At 40.9% G+C, this 20,681-nt stretch overlaps 1 protein-coding gene across 10 annotated transcripts in view; it reads left to right on the top strand.

Annotated features, from left to right (window-relative positions):
- The window catches only part of gab1 (GRB2-associated binding protein 1), a 213,452-nt gene that overhangs the window by 147,057 nt on the left and 45,714 nt on the right, over window positions 1-20,681 (top strand). For 8 of the 10 annotated variants that reach the window (XM_063046582.1, XM_063046580.1, XM_063046579.1 and 5 more), the window contains exons 3-4: window positions 5,492-5,705; window positions 20,312-20,398. In XM_063046582.1, coding sequence (XP_062902652.1) covers window positions 5,492-5,705; window positions 20,312-20,398 — 301 coding nt within the window. The remainder of the gene's footprint in view (window positions 1-5,491; window positions 5,706-20,311; window positions 20,399-20,681) is intronic. The other 2 variants (XM_063046583.1, XM_063046586.1) reach the window with 1 other exon arrangement.

The raw sequence follows: 20,681 nt of genomic DNA, 5'->3' as shown, positions 1-20,681 counted from the left end.
GAACCTGGTGTGTGTGTCTACCCTTGCCTGGGTGCCGGGTTCACCACAGAAGAACGATCGTATCCGGAATGGAGGGGTCACAGTCGGTGACCACAGCGGGATAGAAGACATAAAAGGGTCCGCCCGAAACACCAACTGCAAAGACATCAAAGGTCTGACTGAACCAAATTGCATCTCTCCCCCTCCCTCTCCCCCTCCCTCTCCCCCTCCCTCTCCCCCTCCCTCTCCCCCTCCCTCTCCCCCTCCCTCTCCCCCTCCCTCTCCCCCTCCCTCTCCCCCTCCCCCTCCCCCTCCCCCTCCCCCTCCCCCCCCAACAGTATGACAACAGCGATTACTGCGAACTGCACTAAACTGAACTGAACTCTGCTTCACTTAAGACAGATCATTTTACCCCTAAACTGCGATAGAGCTTGGTTGATTCCTATTACCCTATTTCTGTGTATATGTGTGCATTATCATTGCTAAACTGTTACATTTATATCCTTATGATTAGTGTACTGTATTACTTATTTCTTTAATAAAACTTTATTAGTTCCTAGTAATCCAGACTCCAACGAGCGTTCCACTTCTGCTGGTTTGGCAACCCAGTTATGGGGTACGTAACACTATCCACGGCCTCCTCTACTGTAAAGATGAAGCCACACTCAGATTGGAGGAACAACACCTTATATTCTGTGTGGGTAGCCTCCAACCTGATGGCATGAACATTGACTTCTCTAACTCCCGCTAATGCCCCACCTCCCCCTCGTACCCCATCCATTATTTATATACACACATTCTTTCTCTCACTCTCCTTTTTCTTCTTCTGTCCCTCTGACTATACCCCTTGCCCATCCTCTGGGTTCCCCCCCACATTGTTTTTCTCCCCGGACCTCCTGTCCCATGATCCTCTCATATCCCCTTTGCCAATCACCTGTCCAGCTCTTGGCTCCATCCCTCCCCCTCCTGTCTTCTCCTATCATTTTGGATCTCCCCCTCCCCCTCCCACTTTCAAATCTCTTACTAACTCTTCCTTCAGTTAGTCCTGATGAAGGGTCTCAGCCTGAAACGTCAACTGTACCTCTTCCTATAGATGCTGCCTGGCCTGCTGCGTTCACTAGCAACTTTGATGTGTGTTGCTGCAATTATTATCTTTATCAACCTTTGTCCTTGTGTTAGCACTGCCTGAGACAGTGAGAGTTACATATCCAGTATGTTCCTCCGGTTCCAAAGGATAATCAGAATGCTTAGTAATTGGCATTTCTGTCCATTTACATTACGAAGTTCAATGGATTGATCTATTTTTGGTTAAGGAAACAAGATGAGACATGTAACCCTGGAGGGAAATATGTGTTCGTCTCACTAACTTGTCCAGGATACAGTTTACAATAGATTTAAGTGTTTCTGGTTATAATTGTACTAGTTAATTAAATTATGTAAAATCAGGGAAATTAATTGATTTGTTTCTGCTTAATGGTAAAGTGATCAATTTAAGTTACATATATCATAATTTGGATAAGCATTATTCATAGTAATAATTAGTAATGGGCCTTGGTGACAGGAATATTCATTAAAGTTCATTTGGTCCAATCTAAAAAAAAGTGTATTTTTCATTTTGTAATTGCAATGTGGAATTTTTTGAAATGATTCAAAAAGCAGTTTTCCCATTTTCCCTGGACAGGTGGTTGAGAATCCATTACCTTGTACTCTAGTGCTGAGCACTGAGAAATTTTGGAAGAATATCGGTGGAGAGCAATGTATATCCTGAGCATTTAATCTTAAATGTCAGCATGTGCTAAACTAAATGAAGGGTCCCGGCTGACATTTTCCATATTTTTAGAAAATTGTATCAGTGCTAGGGAACTGAGCAGATTGCATAACTTATACATGATCTTTGTAAAGTGCAGTCAGTCACTTGTCTTGCCAATCCATGCTTAGGTTGAAAGAGGAGAAAATTCATTGCATGGTGACGATGACAGTGATCGTACGTGACAATACTATGTCACCACAAAAACTTGGTACTTCTGCCAAAGCAATGATTTTAGCATCCAATTCTAGGTCTAATTACCAAATGCTAGTTATTGAAATCCACAAGCAGGACTACCCTGGATGTCCCATTGCTCCTACCTACCCTTGCCCACCAAACTTGTTACTTCATTCCTGTCTCCTCTTGTCCAGTCCCCTCTCACCTGAATCCGGGACATTTCTCATGCCCCACACCATTTGGCAACCTCTAGCTTGCTGGCCCAAACTGCCACATCTTGACCAATCTTTGTACACCTCCATCCCACCAAAAAGGCCTTGGCTTCACCTCTGCCTTCTGGTAAAGACCCAGCCAGTTCCCTTTCCATAACATTTTCTTCCCCGCTTGACAGAATTTGTTCTTGCCCTCAACAATTCCTCTTTCAAATTCTCCCACTTTCTGCAAATCCAAGATGTGGCCAAGGGCACTTACATGGGCCCCAGCTGCTAATACTGTAGGTTTCCATTGACTGCAAGGAAGAATCCTAGTACCAAATCTGCTGTGGCACCCCTCCCTAAATCATCTTCCAATACAGTAGCACTTTTCCAATCTCCAGTGGGCAAAGGAACAATGAAAGATGATGCACATACATTTCAAGCAGTGTTTAAATATTTCTGCACCAGCTTGCTGTTTCTCGCCGCTATTCAAACTGCAGAGAGGTGATGGGAGTGGTAGGGTGTAGGCCAAATGTTAACAAACAAACTATTCTGTGCCACCCAGTTGAATGGCTAGCAAGAATTTTAATTGGGAACAGCTTCTAAAAATCGTTCGGGCAACTGTTCCTGGATTTCAACACTATGGAGTTGGTAATTAATGCTAAAATATTACTTCAAACAGGGATCTCATCTTGGCCAAGTGGGAGGTGCCTGAAGCCACGGTGATAATTCATCCACCTAGTTTTCCAACAGTGTTTAGAAAAGGAAAAGGTTCACCAATAAGCTTAATTCAAATAAATAACTGGCTTTTGAGATAAGTGATATTTGTATGGTGGAGAGGAAAGGAGCATAACCAAATTCCAGAGGAAAATGATAGTGGATTAGTCTGTTTATAGTAAAGAGAGCTATATATACAGTATGTTTGTGAGAAAAGGGTACTCGTAAATGAAAGGACAACATAATATTAAGCAAATTTTAATTGGAGGAATGTCCGAGAATGTTCTAATCAGGTGGAGAATGTGGTGAGAAAACCAGAACATGACTAAACTCAGGATGTAATTTTAGCGTTGGGAATTAAGTCTGTGGTAAGGAAGCAAGGAGTTAACAGGACAGCTCGAACATGAATTAAGTTGATCCGGTGGCAGAAAGTAGACAAGCTAGTCTCCACTATTAAAAGTAATCTAAATAGTGGTCCAGCTGCTTCAGCTGTAGCAATCTGGGTTCAGTCCTGATTTCCAATGCCATCTATGTGAGACCTGCACGTTATCCCTGAACTCTAAGGGTTTACCTCCGGTGCACCAGCTGGTTGGTAGATGAATTAGTTGGTGTAAATTGCCTTGAAAGATGATGGGTAATCGGAATGGAGTCAGTGAGCCTACGAATGGGAATTGGTTATATGGACAATAATCAAGAAGCTAGAACTGCTTTCAGTGCTGGCATATACTTGCAGGTCTATGGATAAAGAGTTCTTGAGAAAATCTTAATAGTTTAAATTCAACTAGCCAAATAATAACAAAATTAAATCCTTACAGGTGACATGGGATCGGAAGATGTAGAATTCTGATGTAATCGCACATGAATACTGTGTCGGCTTTGTCCAAAACGGGAGACTTTCAAGCATTTGAGGAACCTCATAGAGGAATTGTGCAGCTAGTTCCAAACGAGAGAGGTCTAGTAACGAGAGAAAGAAATGAATGATTCGGGCTTTTTAGCCTTTCAAACATCTATCTTACGAGGAACCCTGCAGAAACAAGTTACCAGTGGATATAAGTTTACTCCTAATAATAGAAATCTTGTCCTGTCTCAGGGCTGTGGTTTTCAAATGGACTTGAAGAAGAGCAAGGAAAATCTATAGAAACATTTATTTTTAAACTGGAGGCACAATGGTTAAGGATGGTAGAGTAGTTGTTGGGTGACGAATGATTGATTGATTCATGCATTGTCTTATAAAATGCATGGAATAATGAGGGCAAGAGATTTCCCAGATTCTTTTTTTTGTCTACGTTACACTACCGACTGAAGTAATGCGTAGAAGCTCCACCAATATTTGAGAAGTAAAGGTGTAATTTTCAGCTGGTATCTAATGTATAAAAATCTACCCAATTTAGAAGTACACGTATCTGCAAAAGAAGGCCTAGATCCCTAACCGATATACTGTTTTCATTTATTTTTATTCTCTATCCAAGATTATGTATAAATAATTTGTTTCACTAATTGATATAATGCGAGGTATTGCCATCATTCCTTTTATCATATGAATTACGTTAGCAAGGATTGTCCTCAATTAAGGCTTTAAAAAGTCGCTGGTGCAAAATATGAATTACAATATTCTGCTTCTACCTCTATATTGTTATCTGTAAATACCTCTAGGCAGTTTTTGTATTTGAGATTTTGTTGTCTAATGGATTTTTTTTTCCCAGCTGACTAACTGCAGTATCCAGGGGGTTATGGAGGCAAGATAGCTTGAAAATTTTCTGTACTCTGTCACTTATTTTTAATGTCGATTATTATTTTATTCTCAAAATTCTATCTTACTCCACTTTATGAGAATGTAGTTAAGAACTCTAAAGGAAACTTAACTAAAACAGATCAGGAGATTGCAAATGTTGTGGAATTTAGTGTTTCTGCCATGACTGTATTTCATAAGCGGCAACATATGTTCTTGAAAGTGCAAATGGAAATAGTTGAAAGCTGGGAGACAAACAATACTTTAGGTTTTCGAGTTCTAGAGAGCCATAGAACTGTATGAAACATGAAAGGGCTCTTTAGCCCAATTTGCCCATGCCAACTGTGATGACTTTTAGTCCTATTTACCTGCATCAGTCCTGAAATCCTCTATTCCTCTCCTCTGCAAGTAGCAGTTCAAATGCCTCTTAAACAATACCTGCCTCAGCTCGCCCTGGTAGGTTCTTCCATATAACTACCAGATGTGGAAGAATTTGCATTCCTCAGGTCTCCTTTGATATTCTTTCCTTGCAGCTTAAACATATGCCCATTAGTTTAGCTCTCCCCCACCTTGGGGGAAAAAGACTGTATAACAAATGAAAGTTTTAGTGGATTATAGCAAGGTTGTTCTGTATGCTTTCCACAGCACTGAATCTCATGGTGCCATATAATTAATTTTAACACGTCTGTCGTAATTTTACACACAATGTGCAGCTTGGTAAAGTTTTCAGAAAATTTAGTGCCATTTGAATTCCAAACAAAAGGTAGAATGGTAAATTCTGTTCTGTTATAAATATCAAATCTGTGTAATTAAGAATTGAACTGAATTGTTAAATGGTCAATACTTTTGTATACTTTTATTGTTGTAACTCTTTTTGTCATATTGTAGATGCTGTTAAACCATCTGGCACTGCCCTGACCGAGGTACCTCTTTCTGTTAATGCTGTACAACCCTCCATGCCATCAGTAATTCCCACGGGCTCACTACCTCCTCCATATCAGCCAATTAGCATACAGCATCTGGAGTCTTTGTCCAGCCAAGAAGATCCACAGGATTATCTGTGGTTAGCCAACTGTGAAAGTAAAAAGCCTGAACCCCCCAGGTAAGATGAGTGTAAGACTATTCACTAAATGTATGGATGCTAAACTGTTTAATCCTTAAAATCCTGAAATGGCTAACTTTGTCTGTTTGGAGTATTATGCATTCTAAATGGAAATGTAAATTGCTTTATTTTTCATCGTGTTTCATAATTTTACAGCAAATTTTAAGCTTATTCTTTTAAAGAATGCTGATTTTGGAGGACAGGGCATTGAGGTTCCAGAGTGAAACTGAATCAAGTAGATTGGACAAGCTCATCAGTGAGAAAACAAAACTACATTTCAAGCAACAATATCTTTCCTACAGTATTTCTCTTCTTATCTCTATTAAATTTTATTCCATTTTTCAACTGAATAAAATTGTGAAGAGATACTGAAAATTGATAGGCAGTTGATTAACTTAAAATTTTATAAAGTAACAGTTTAAAAAAGTATTTGCTTGGCCAGATTAGAAAACAAAATTGTCTTCACCTTGCCTCTGTGTAGCTTTTTAAAAAAAAATCTTTCATGTAGTTACTCTCAGTTCTGCCTTTTCCTAACATCTGTTCCTCCATATTGACTACCGATTTTCCTTAATTCAGTGATTAACACTGTACAGTAGCGTAAGCCTGGGATGAATAAAGGCAGGAAGAGGGCCATTTATTTTTCCCAATTTTGTTATGGGTTTATTAGGCAATCCTGCTGACTAGACAACCTGCCATTATCTCATATTAGATTCCTTGCCACATTTTACATATCATAACCAGGTTACAAATGAAGTTTGTTATTGCAGTATAACAAATGTAAAATTGAAAAGTTGCTTTCTAACTAAATTGGAATCAAGTTCTTGTGGAAATTAAAGCTTATTAAATCCGTTTGATCTAATTCTGTCATACCAGCAAACGGCATTTTCATCTGAAATATGTAAGCATATCAATCAAAACCAGATGTTAGCATGCCCACACAACACTTCCTCACGTTTTTCATTCCAGTCCATATCTGTGAACAGACTTGTACCAGCTGGGCTTGCAAAATCAATAAAGCAGATTAGAAGTGAAAATAGGAAAAAAATTCAGATGTTAAGTTGAGGTTTAATTGTGATTCAACCATACATGAATACCCATTCGAAACAGAGTTACTCCTGGGCTAAGGTGCAAAACCCAGTACCAACAGTCACTCACGGCACAAAGTACATACAGTACGTACAAGATGACAGTAAAATAGTCATACAAAACAAATATAGTCCAAGTTCCTGAGTACATGAATGTTGCAGCAGTCTGCAGTCGAACTCAATGTATTATCTTCTGCTGAATGAACACCAGAGGCAACACTGACTCCAGTGTGTATGGCACGTCACATTGTCTCCAGAACTCCGGAGGAGCGTACCTATTAATGTATTGTAACTCCAAAACGTAAAACTAATTGAAAGATAAAACATGGAGTGGGAATATTTCGTTCTTTATTTTAGTGAGGTATGCACTTATGACATGATGGCAAATGCTATTCATGTACTTTTGCATATAACCTGTGATGAATTATTTAAATGAAGAATGTTTAATTCAGCAATATGTGTATAAAATTGCTGAAATATTAAGTACATCACACTCCTTCCTGCTTAGCTATAAACTCCAACTCAACAGAGAATGCATCTCAACTCAAATATGTAACGTGCTCTCCTGTCAGCATAGTAAGTCTTAAATTGTCCCATTCAGGTCTAAACGTTTAATTGCTGTGGAGGATTTCTTACTCTAGTGGGATAACGCCATTCCTGATGAGGGGTTATTCTGCTCGGCAGGTGAGGCCTCCTCCATAGCGGTTATACAAGTTGACTCTGGGGCTGCAGGAAGTGATTCTGACAGCTCTGGACACCTTTCTTCTCCAACAATTGATCTATATATGTCATCTCTAAACTACAGTTATAAACTCCACTGTGTGGGAGAGTGGCCCAGTTCTGTCCTTAATCTTTCCAAATACCCACCTTTGGTCACTGTGCAGTCCGTCACCAGGACTGCTTGTACAAGAGTGAAAAATCAAACTTCCTTGTTTGAGAAGCCCTCAATTTGTCCTGCATGCTCCTTCTGAGATTGGGTTTGAGGAGATCCGAGTTTGAGCACAAGGGGCGACCCAGGAACAGCATAGCAGGTGAGTTGTTGGTCATGGAGTGTGCTGCATTGCAAAATGGAAGAAGGAAATTGGCAAGCTTCTGATTCAGTGTCAGTGTAGTCTGCTGACCTTGGCCACTGTGCATTCTCTGGACTCCGGATAGACCTTTCCACCAAGCATTTGTGTCGCTGACTAAGTGTTCTGGAACACCAGTCCTTGTGGGGGGGTGGGGGTGGGGGAGAGTTTGTCAGCACATCAACAGTGTGCGAGGCTGTAGTGGAGGCTATTGGGAGCACTTCTGGCCACTTTGTAGCTCCAAACACTACCACCAACAAATTTGTCCCCATGAATGATCTGGCAAAATCCGCATGAATCCTTTGCCAGGACAATGCGGGGCATCCTCAGGGATGAAGAGGTACTGCTCTTAGCATCTTCTGCTTGTCTTGGCATCCTGAACAGTGCATAGCAAGCTGCTCGATTGGCTGGTCTATCCCAGGCCACCAGACAAAGCTTCGAGCCGATGCTTTCATTTTCACCACGCCCAGTTGGCCAGCACTTTAGCTCTCGACTTGGAATGTACTACAACTCTCAATCCCCACGTAAGGCAACCCTGGTCAAGGGCATGTTCATCCCAACGCTGGTGAAAATAGGGAAACTAGAATTTCTGCTGCACATTCCAGCCATTTTGAGTGGCCAAGTAGACATGAGACAGGCTGGGTTTTTTCTGGTTTCCTTTTGGATCATCTCTGCCACACTGAAGAAACTTTCAATTTACATCAGGGAGAATACGCCAAGAGGAGTGCCCTCTTTTGTAAATGTTTCAGGTGTTTCCTTTTCTAAGGGTCAACAGGAGAATCCATCACCATTTCCATGATTAGTTGTCCTCTTGAATTTGATCTTGTAATTGTGCCTTCCAAGAAGTGCAGACATCTTTGCATTTGTGCTGCTGCTGCTGCTGCTGCTGCTGCTGGTGGTGGAGCACCCTTCCGTGGATTTAAAATAGATACAAGTGGCTGATGATTGAGGGTAAACCCTCTCCAATATAAATACTGGTCACAATGTTTTACACCCAGACCAGAATCAAGGTCTCTGTTAATCTGTGTATAATTTTTCTCTGCAACTTTAAGGGAAGATGATGCAAAGGCTATGGGACGTTCACTTCCATCACTCATAACGTGATATGACAGCACCTATACCATAAGGCGAGTTGTCACTAGCAAACTTCACTAAACAATGTGAATCATAATATGTGAGTACAGTGTTTGACGTCACTATTTCCTTTGTCTTTCGGAAAGCCACGTCACTCTGCTTTGTCCATTGTCATTTCTTCTCAATCTGCAGTAAAGAGTTCCAGGGGTGGAGCACAGTAGCCAGGATTGGCAAGAACTTGTTACACTGTAGTAATTGACAAATTTTAAAAAGGACTGCAACTGTAACATGTCCTTTGGCCTTGGACCAGCCACCATGGCGTGAATTTTTTCAGCACACGTGTAATACTTGTGTGTCAATAGTGTTGCCACAGTAAGTGATACTTGGTTTAAAGAATTCACATTTGTTGCATCGTGCTCTGAACCCATAATCCTCTAATATTTTTAATACTGTTTTGAGTTTTGGGAGATGTTCTCTGTCATCCAGGTAACACTGAGCGCCTGGTCCGTAGCTTTCTGCCAGAGTGTAGGTACAAAAATAAGCCTATTAGTGATGAAGACCTTTGTAGGTGTTTGTGGTGAGGATCACTTTGGATCCATCTCCATCTCCATCTGTAGGTAGGCCTCAGCTAAGTGCTCTTTGCAGGAGAGTTTCCCTCCAGAAATATTTGCAAAGATATCCCCTATTCTGGGCAGAGGGTATCGATCTGCTTTCAGTACTGGGTCGATGGTGACCTTAAAATCAGCACAGGTACTGACAGATCCATTCTTCCTGGCTACTGGGATCAGTGATGTTGTCTGTGGGCTCGACTCTACCTTGGAAAGAATTCCTTCAGCCCCTCTGCAATCCAGCTCACTGGCTACTTTATCATGGATCGAATGAGGAACCTGATGGGCTATGTAAAACTTGGCTGTGGCATTTTCATTTAACACTATTTTAGCCTTGATATGTTTGAGCTTTTCCATGACATCCTTGAACATAGCTGTGGCATCATCCAGTGCCTTAATTCGCTTTCAGTTGACTCTTTTGCAGTGGATGTGGCATGCAATGCTGGATGAATCTCCAATCAAGTTGTAGTTCTCTCAGCCACTCACATCCCCAAAATGCTGGCCCTCCTGTTTTCACCACATACAAGAGCAATGTGGCTTGTTTGTTGTTGTATTTCACTGTCATAAGTATCATTCCCACCGGTGTTATCTTTTATCCAATACGTTCTTAGTTGGATATCTGCAGGCTTCCATTCAGAATCTTTGAAATGTTATTCAAACTCATTCTGTGGAATGTCCAATTCCATTTTAATTAATTTACCGTTCATTTCTGGTGTAAGCCATATTGCTTGTCTATTGTTTTCACATTGTAAATCTAAAGGCTACTCCATGTGCCTTTAGATGTGCAGTCTGTGCACTTTAGACTGTGCAGTCCATTTATTTTGGTCTGTCCAATATGCTGTTTGTACGTGTCCTACTTTGTTGCATTTTCTGTGAGTTTCAGCTTTAAACCTGCATTCTATGTAAGCCCCAATCACAATGGTAACACAGTTTGTTCGGCCAGATTGTTTCCTGTTCAGACATTGCAATTTTGTTCACACTCGCTTTCATTCCTGACTGCAACTCAATTGTGTTTCTGCCTGCTGCTTCCATCGATACAGTGATTTCAGCGGCTCTTTTAAATATAAGTTGTGCTTCAGTTAGGAACCATTTTTGTATGCTTGTAGGATTCCACAAATGAAATGATATTTAATTCATCATTAGTTAATGCATCATGGAGCCCATCACTAAACTTACAATGCTCAGACAATGTCTTCAATTCAGCCACATATCCTGAAATGAATTCATCTTCCTTTTGATTCTCCTTATGAAACCTAAAGCATTCTGCAACTAACAACTGTTTCAGTTCTAGGTATTCCTGCATTACTTACACAATATCAGCAAATCTCATTTCAGCTGGTTTGGTAGGAGAAGTTTAACTTCTAAGCAAAGTATATGCTCTTTCTCCAATCACACTTAGTAACACTGTCACTCATTTGCATTGGCTATTTTATTTGCTTCAAAATACTGTTCAATTCACTCTATGCATATTCCAGTTATGTGTTGTGCAGTCAAACATGTCTATCTTTCCAATGTAGCCAGCTATTTCTGCTTTTTAAAAAATGTATTACTGTTATCACCCAGTACTCACTGTTTATGAACCTGTAAATTTCATCTCCTTTCTGACTATCTCTGACCCTCTTCCAAAGAGACACATGCTTTTTTATTAACTCAATCATTTGTCTCCTCTTACGGTGAAAGCGTGCTGCTCTTTTTTTAAAACTTGAATGTCTCTCTGCACTTCAACATGTAAGTATCATCGTGGGTTCATTTTAACATTCTTCCTTGCCACTGTTATATTTTGTAACTCCAAAACAAAAAACTAATTGGAAGTAATAAACACGGAGCCAGGAATAACGTGTCTACTTTATTAATTACTTCAGTGAAGCATGCACTAATGACATGGTGACGTGATGATGCCTGCCATTTACGTACTTTTACGTATAACGTGCAATGGATTATTTAAGCAAAGAAAGAATGTTTAATAAAACTATATATTTACAATATTACTCAATTACTACTGAAATATTAAATACACAACAGTACTGACACCCTCCCACCCCACCCCACCCCTGCCCCCCCAGCGGCCGAAAACAGGTGATACCTCAGTTTAAGGCCTGGACCTCACCGCGACTGAGGCCGTACAGCCCCACCCTCACTACTGCTTGCCCCCACCGCTACTAACAAATCAGCGAGTCGGACTTGCATCATTTCACATTAGCAATGTGGAACAGGGTCTTGTGATCACAAGGAAAGTGACCAAGATGATCACTCGCTGTTAGACTGCACCCCTTCTTTGCTCACTGTATCTCCAATGCAGGCAGCAGCTCAATCTGCACCGTCCAGCTCCTTCAGTTTCTCTGCCAGCAAGCAACTTGCTGATGAGGTGGACCTCCAGTACTTGAAGTTTTTGACGTCCAGCAGGGTCCTAGGATCGTAAAAAGAAAACATTTAAAAAGACCATAAAACCTTTGGCTGGCTCTGCAGAAGCTGTAGTATCAGAGAGTGTCACCATCTTACCAGAAGGCTCATTAGAAATGTAAAATGAAAAGAAAACGCTGGAAGCATTCAGCAAGCCAGGGACCTTCTGTGGGAAGAGAAATAATGTTAACATTTCAGTTAATCATGGTGGCTGATCATGCTTCCTGCTGGGCAGACCCATTATAATGTCATTTAGCAGTCCAGCTCCAATAGAGGTTATAGGTCCCTGGATAAGTGATACTCTGACCTTTCCCAGAATCCTTGCCTCTGTCTGTGACTCCTGGAGTGTGATTTGGTGTAGGAGTGAACTGCCCATAGTATTTGGCCAAAATACCAACCAGCAACTGACCCCCATTAGTTTTTTTTTAAATGCCTACTGTACCTGCTGGTGATTGGCATGGAAACCTTGATGAATTCCTCAGTTAGGACCTTTACTGGGGTAAGTATAAAGTCACTCCAAATAAGGCCAGAGTCAAGATACAGTACGTGGGAAAATTTCTGTCATTCAATTTTTAAAAAAGGAAGTGATGCCCGGAGGCAGTTAATGACAGCTCTTGTGACCTTGTTGATATGCTAATGATGGTTGAAGGATATGGGATGTGATATTTAGTTAGAAGTATGATCGGCTCACCAGTGTTTCCTGACTGGTGATTGTTACAGCCTCAGTTACAGATGAGCAGCAGGCAGGCCCTGGGTCAAATGATTTAGCCCAATAATTGCAGCTAATACTGGTTAAATAAATGGAGAACAAAATAAACATGCACACACATTGGGAGCTGAGACAGAAGAGTAGAATTTGGAGAAGGAATGTGGGAGAGAGACTCAGGAGTCAAGTAGCGAGAGCAGTCCTTGAGCAGAGTGTGGCAGCTGCTTCAAATAAATAAAGAAGAAGACAGTCGAGGTCATTTAGGTCAGGGTGGAGTGAATTGGCACTTGACAGACAGCACACGGAGAGCAAGTTAAACATAGGGAGATATGAAAGATTGGGCTAAATGACATGAGACAGCTAGGATGCGTATATGTGCTTTTACAAACTCTCCAGTGCAGTACGGAGAGTAAAAAGATGTTTAAAAATTTAGCTACTGTCACAGGTTTGCATCACTAATTCACAATATTGTAAGTCTCCATCTCCAGGGCTCATTTTGAAAATATTTTTTGAAATATGAGAGAAAAGAAATTTTAACCACAAATAATAGATTGATCGTTACTCTAGGAAAATTTATTGGGCATATAATTTTAAAGTGATAAGATTAACATCTTATTTTTAAAAAAAGAGCAGGGAGTGTTGATTAATTAGTAATATTATTCTAAGAGAGGATATTCCCTAGTTGTAGCTAGGGCCACATGCAGATAATCTGAAATGGAATTATAAGAAGTGTTTGGTGAAGTGAAGAATACCCTGAGTGCTTTTGAAATCAGGAGGTAAATAGCATTCTGTAGATGCAGTGGGTGGAGAACAGTGCAGGAAAGTTAGAACAAATTTATTCTTCCTCTTGTACTTTTAATAAGTATTTTGCAGGCAATTTAATGTTTTGAATTGACTTATAAAAGTGAAACACCTTACTGATCATCAGCCAATTTATTAGTGTGAGGTTTCTAATTACATTAGTAAGATAAATAGCTAATTAATCTGTGACTCATAGCTTTGATGAGCAGAAAATCCCAGGGCAATAAATATTGCTCTTGTTCCTCTTGCGAGTGCGGGAAAATATCTATGGTTCAACAGACAAGCAATGATCTTGTGAAAGGCTGTCAATAAATCAGTGCTCTTTCTTTGCAGCACTGATACATATTGAAGTTACGGAGCTGGGCTGTCACTAGGCAACGGCTGGTGCCCCTCCCTGGTTGGGCCTTGTGTAAAGTTGCAGGAAAAGATGAAGGATGGCAGCTGCTTGACCCTCGAGGTACAACCTGCCTTACTTCATTCAGTATGATGGAATGAAACCCACATTGAAATTAATTAGGCAAAACACTGGCGTGTCAGTGAAAGTTGGCAAGACAATGATATGTTTAAGGACAAGTTGAAGCACCTGAGGAAATTTATTTGTTAAGATGCAAATTGTTATCCTACCACCAGTCACATCTTCCCCTCCCAACCCTTTCCTGCTTTTCCTAGGGACTGTGTCTCCCTGATCTGCTCATCTCTCCCCCTCCCTGGGCACCTCTGCCCTCACCACCATCCAGACTCGGAAGCAGCACCCAGGTGAGGCGGAGACTCGTCGGCACCTCCTTTAGCTTCAGTGCTCTGAATGGGGCCTTGTGTCATCATTGAGACCAGCTAAACTAAACAATGTCCCTCTAGGGCCAAGGTGCAAAACACAGTACATACAGTCGCACACAGCACACATAGTTAACGATAGCACAGAGTCCCAAAGTGATATTGGCACAAGTCCCTGAGTGGCATGGGCTGAAGATTGATGGTGCATGGATGTTGCAGTAGGGCTTGAATGCTATCACCTCTTACAGAGTATCATCAAACACCATTGGTGACAACAGGGCTTCGTTTCCAGATGACCTCAATGTCTTCTATGCTTGTTTTGGATGTCAGAACAAGGAGGAACCATCACGATCTCCCACTGTCCCCACAAATCCTGTGATTTCTGTCTCTGAGGCCAACGTGCAAGCATCCTTCAGGAGGGTAAACCTACAAAAAGCATCCGACCTAGGCAGGGTACCTGGCCAAATACAAAGTACCCACTCTGAGCAACTGGCTGGAGCGTTCACTGAGATCTCTAACCTCTGGCTTCGGCAGTGTGAGTTACCAGCCTGCTTCTAGCAGGCTTCACTTGTGTACCAGTGCCTAAGGCTACATCCGCACTAGACCGGATAAATCCGTAACCAAAGCTTTTTCTCTTCGTTTTGACTCTCTGTCCACACAGAAACGGCGTTTTCCTCCCCCGAAAATGGAGCTTTTCTAAAGCACTCCCCAGTGTGTGTAAATCTGAAAACGCTGGTTGGGCAGTGTAGTGTGTATGGGGTAACTGGAGCTTTTTAAAACCGCTGTCATGACGTGCCAGGACAGCGCGGCGTTTCATTGTTTTCTTGAACGCAGCCTCCAACACCACAACAACAATGGTAAACGGCTTTATGCGCCTGTTGTTTACTTTATTGTCTACGTTAATAGCTGCTTTTTCCAGCGGAGGTTTTCTTTGTATTCCTCGAAGACATTGTTGAAAACTTTCTTTCACTATTAATGGAGATAGCACAACGCTGCCGCGGAAACAGAAATAGTATACTGTTTCCTCTTTGCTTGTTTTCTGTAGATGTGTCCTGCACATGCCCAGTAGGAAGAGATCGCCCAAATACCCGTTTTAATGTGGACGGAGGTATTTTCAAAAATGCCTGATGTGGACGCCTATCGTTTTTACGTGTAACTGGCGTTTTCAAAATTATCCAGTCCAGTGTGAACGTAGCCTAAGAAGAAGGTGGTACCCTGCCCAATGACTACCATCCAGTAGCACTTGCATCCACAGTAATGAAGTGCTTTGAGAGGTTGGTGATGAAACATACCAACTCCTTCCTGGGCAGCAATTTGGATATGCTTCAATGTGCCCACCAGAGCAACAGGTCCACAGCAGATGGGTCTTCACTCAACCCGGGAACATCTTGACAGCAAAGATGCATATATCAAGATGCTCTTATTGACTACAAGTTGGCATTCAATACTATCATCCCCTCAAAGCTTATCAGTAAGCTTCAAGACCCTGGCCTCAATACCTCCTTGTGCAACTGGATCCTCAATTTCCTCACTTGCAGAGCCCAGCCATTTCAGATTGGCAACAACATTCCTTCCACGGTTTCCATCAGCACAGGTGCACCACAAGGCTGTGAGCTTACCCCCACCCCCCACCCCGCTCTATTCGCTTTACATTTATGACTGTGGCTAAACACAGCTCCAATGCCATGTTCAAGTTTGCTGATGACACCACTGTCGAAGGCTGAATCAAAGGTGATGATGATTCAGCGTCTTGAGGGAAACTGAAAATCTGGCTGAGTGTTGCCACGACAACAACCTCTTAATGTCAGCATGTCCAAGGAGCTGATTATTGACTTTGGGAGGAGGTCTATGAGCTAGCCTTCACCAGAGGATCAGAGGTGGAGGGGGTCAGCAACTTTCAATTCCTCAGTGTTATCATTTCAGAGGACCTGTCCTGGGCCCAGCAATTTAGGGCAATTAGGAAGAAAGCAGGGCAAATGTAGATTCTAGAGATTTGTGATGGAGTATATATTGACTGGCTGCATCAAAGCCTGGTATGGAAATGTCAATGCCTTTGAACAGAAAATCCCACAAGATGTAGTGGACACGGCCCAGTCCATCATGGGTAAAGTCCTCCTAACCATTGAGCACATCTACATGAAGTGCTTTCACAGAAAAGTAGCATCCATCATCAGGGACCCCTACCACCTAGGTCATACTCTCTTTTCACTGCTATCATCAGGAAGAAGATACAAGAGCTTCAGGACTTGCACCTCCAGGTTCAGGAGCAGTTTCTACCCCTCAACTATCGGGCTATTGAACCAAAGGGGATAACTTCACTCAACTTCACCTGCCCCATCATTGAAATGTTATCACAATCTATGAACTCACTTTCAAGAACTCTTCATCTCATATTCTCAATTTTTATTGCTTATTTATTATCATTTTTTTTCCTTTTTGTATTTTACACATTGGCTGATTGCCCAGTTGGCGCAGTCTTTCATTGGTTTTATTATGGTTATTCTATTATGGGTTTATGAAAATGCAAGAAAATGAATCTCAGGGTTGTAACTGGTGACATAGAAAGTGTATATGAACTTTGAATTCTATCCTGGAGCCACGTTTCTGCAAGAACAAGCATGCAGTAGTTCCTCATCTCTTGTTGGGTCAGCAAGAGATGAATATAATCCAGCTTGGCTCTCACTGGCAGCCACAGACAAAAGGCAAATCATCTTGGCTTCCTGGAGAGCCAGCACGCAGGGGCCGACCCCCAACCCAACACAGATTCCATTGTGCTCCCTCGCCTCTTCTCTTCCACACCACCTCCGAGATGAGGGATGGGGCGAGAGCTGACAAGCAATAGATGGATACAGGTGACGGGGAGTGTTCAGATCCTATGTGCCGATCATCCCGTCCGCCTGTATCCAGCCCGTGTTCCACCAGCAGCTTGTTCCTTTTGGTTCCAGATTCTAACATCTACAGTCTCTTATGTAACTTGTACATAGGAATATCCGCTGTGGAATCTTGTTTTTACACAGGTTTTAAACTTTTATTTTGGAATTGCCTTCTGATGGGTTATATTATCTTTTGAGACATGAGAAATCAAAATATTGGAGCATAAATAAGCCATTTAACCCTGCTTTGTGAGACCAATGTATCCTTCGATTACAATACCAATTTTGGTGTCATGGTTTTTTTTCTGGTGAACTCTTGGATAATAAAACTTTAGAATTATACTGAAATCCTCAGAATCCATACCTTTCATGATAATTATACTGCTTTATTTTGAATCATTTACTGCTTAATGCTTGGAACTAATGTCTCAAAAGATAATTTAGCAATCCTTCTTTATTGAGTTGGCACACAAATTTCAGCATGTGATGGAGCAATTTGGTTCAAAAAATTACCAATATCAAAAGTATTACATTTATTATTTCCAGATATTTCCCCTGAATGTGCTAATCTTCCATTTCAGCACAGCCTGAAATTTCCACAAGGGGAAAAAAATTCTTCTTGTGCAACTGCAAGTATTTTCTTCCTTTACTATAAGAAAATTCAGGACCCCTGCACATCCATTTCCATGCTCTTCCAAACCACAATCCAACTTTAAACTGATCCGGAGGTGCCGAGTGAGCGATGTTTTCCGTACAGTTTCCCAGCTGTTAGTGGTGGGGGCGTCTGCCATTAATTGTGCACTGAGTTAAACCTAGTTCAGTAAAGCTGTTACTGTTACTTCAGTCTGGAGGAGGTAGGCAGGTTTCGTGTATTTTATTTTGGATTAATTTGATACATTTGAATGTTTAGTCATTTACATTTTAATAATTTTATTATGTTTAATTTTAATAGCTTTTGAATGTTGATGCACGTAAAAGTGGCTTAGAAACTTTGAAAGTTGTTTGACAGCTGATGCGGCTGGGGCGGGGGAGAGGAATGGCAAAGTGTTGAACTGGGATTTATAACTGGATGGCCCTATGATGCACAGGACCTTGCAAGTGAGTTTGGAGCTAGTATGGTTTATTTATTGTAGTAAGGGATACAGTGTAGAATAGGCCCTTCCAGCCTTTTGAGCCTTGTCGTCCAGCAACCCGCGATTTAACCCTAGCCTGATCACAGGGCAATACACAATGACCCATTAACCTACTAACTGGTACTCCTTTCGACAGCGGAAGGAAACTGGGGGACCAGGAAAAAACCCTCGCGCGCCAGTGGGAGAGCTTGCAAACTTTCAGGTGACTTCCAAATTGACATCCCAAATCTGACTCCCTGAGCTGTAATAGCTTCGCTGTAACCACTACGTTACTGTGGCTGAAGAGGTCCTTGCCAGGAAATGAACTCAAGGCAAGATTAAATTTAGCAACTCCAAGAAAACTGAAGGCCTCACCTCCGTAACCATTTCTCAGGCATCATAAAATGAGGCCCCATCTCTGAGCTGTCCTTATGGCCTTTGATAGCTGCTCATATTTTTAATACGTTACTGATCAAGAAAAGTGGAAAAACATAAACCATTTTTAAAGAATGTATGAATTAAGTAAATTGAAATGCATTTAAATTGAAAACTCTTAGTAAGAATTTAGGAAAATTCTTGCTTTTTAAATGAAGATGGGTGAATCCATTCAATCCGTTGAGTCTTTCATTTCATCTTAAAATGTTGAACAACCTCTGGACTCAGTGATGAATCCGGGAACGAAGCAAAAGGTCAATAGTTGGACAATGTGATGAGAAACTAGGGATTCCTTTGATAATTGAGCTGGCATGACCTATAAGCCCAATACTTCATGCTGATTGTTTATGATTTGATTTTTAGATATTACATGTTAAATTCTGTCTAAATTATCACACAAACATAACGCTTTTTGTAGCAAAGTTATCATTTGATAATCCTCTGTCAGCATTAGTGATATTGCTTATATTAACTGCGAAGTTTGAACTTTACAGGGATATTTTCATTCTCCTCAATGTGTCATTTTTCATGTGCTTTGGGGGAAATAACATAATGAAGTCCTATACTAAGTATGTATTGTATGCTTCATGAACCCCCAAGTTGTGTGGTACCTCCAATTTAAGAATAACTTGCCTCCTATTTTGTTTTACCAGGAAAATGATCTCTACAAGATGTAATAAAATCAAAATAATTTGTACCAAATAATTTGTCAGGCAGTTGCACAGGGCAAATCATATCATTCCCAGTGTGACTTTTATCCACTCTTGGGAATATCCTTGCCCTATTTGTACCATAATCAAGATTGATAATTGCAGAATTTGTTCTTTTTTTTGCTAAAGTTGAGAAGTTTTACTGTGGCTCCATACCCTCCTTGGACACCAGTCAAAGCTGCTGCACAAAGTGTTACCACCGGTTCCTTATCGGTACATCTCAAGGGGCTTTCTATAAAACAATACTCAGCAAATCCCCCATATTTTGATGGATCATCTCATCAAAGATCAAATTGAGAAGATAGAGATACTGTAGAATTCACAGCAGTGTGTTGGTTTACTTTCTCCTTGTTCTTTTCAACATCTCTGTATCTATCATGGGAATTCAAATCTAAACCGAGGCATTGAAGACTGAAAACTATTTTGAGGCCAGAAGCTTTCTTGTAAATTATTACATTTTGTTGCAAAAAATTAATTCTAAATGTTTCCACAATAAAAATGAGAGAATAACATCTCCAAAACAATTTGATTTCTAGGTGTATCTTTGCTTTTTTTTACCCATTTAAAAAAGAACTTTAAACCTTGCAAATGTCTGACCTTTGCATTTTATTAGGCACTTATACTTGAAGGGAAATGGTAGTAAAGATGACCTACTGAAACATAGCCAATACTTAACCAAGTTAATAGTATGTATGATCATTTGAAACCAGCCATTCATAATCTTTGTGCCTAAGTTGATATATGTCACTGAACTATATAGAAAATTGATGCCAATTGTAATGATACGAAAATACTGCAGATTGCCTAGATTTTGAAATGCACTACAGCACTTCAATAAAAGATGGCACTTCCATGCGGGCAAATGTTTCTTTGTGTTTAACTAAGTTTTTATGACACTCAGCTCTATAATATTGCCAAGCTTTTGTCATGCTGTCACCTTCCATTTGCTTTGTTTGTGAATTAGTCATGCATCATCATTTGCCACAGAAGAAGGGGACGAGTATCTTTTGCTGGAAGATTTTGAGAGCAAAAAGCAGCCATTTCACATTCAGTGAGTTTTAATACGCCATTGGTGGGTTTATAATGAAAACATGGGCTCTTCTGCAGTTCTTAGTATTTGAGAGTTGATTTGTGTGACAGAATTGGTTTGGCTTTCCATTCTGCAAATAGCACTGTTGCCACTGCTTGAATCTAACCGTAATATATCAGCTTCCAACTAACTCTGTGAAGCTTCAATAATGGAATTTATGGGAGGTGGCAAGTTGTGGGCTTCTTGCTTGGTGAATCCTGAATCATTATTGTAGTTTGCATGATGGTACTTGTTTCTTAATCAA

The sequence above is a fragment of the Mobula hypostoma genome, chromosome 4 (assembly GCF_963921235.1).
Source record: "Mobula hypostoma chromosome 4, sMobHyp1.1, whole genome shotgun sequence".
In the NCBI taxonomy this organism is placed as follows: Eukaryota; Metazoa; Chordata; class Chondrichthyes; order Myliobatiformes; family Myliobatidae; genus Mobula; species Mobula hypostoma.
This window is presented reverse-complemented; position numbering and strand designations above follow the sequence as displayed.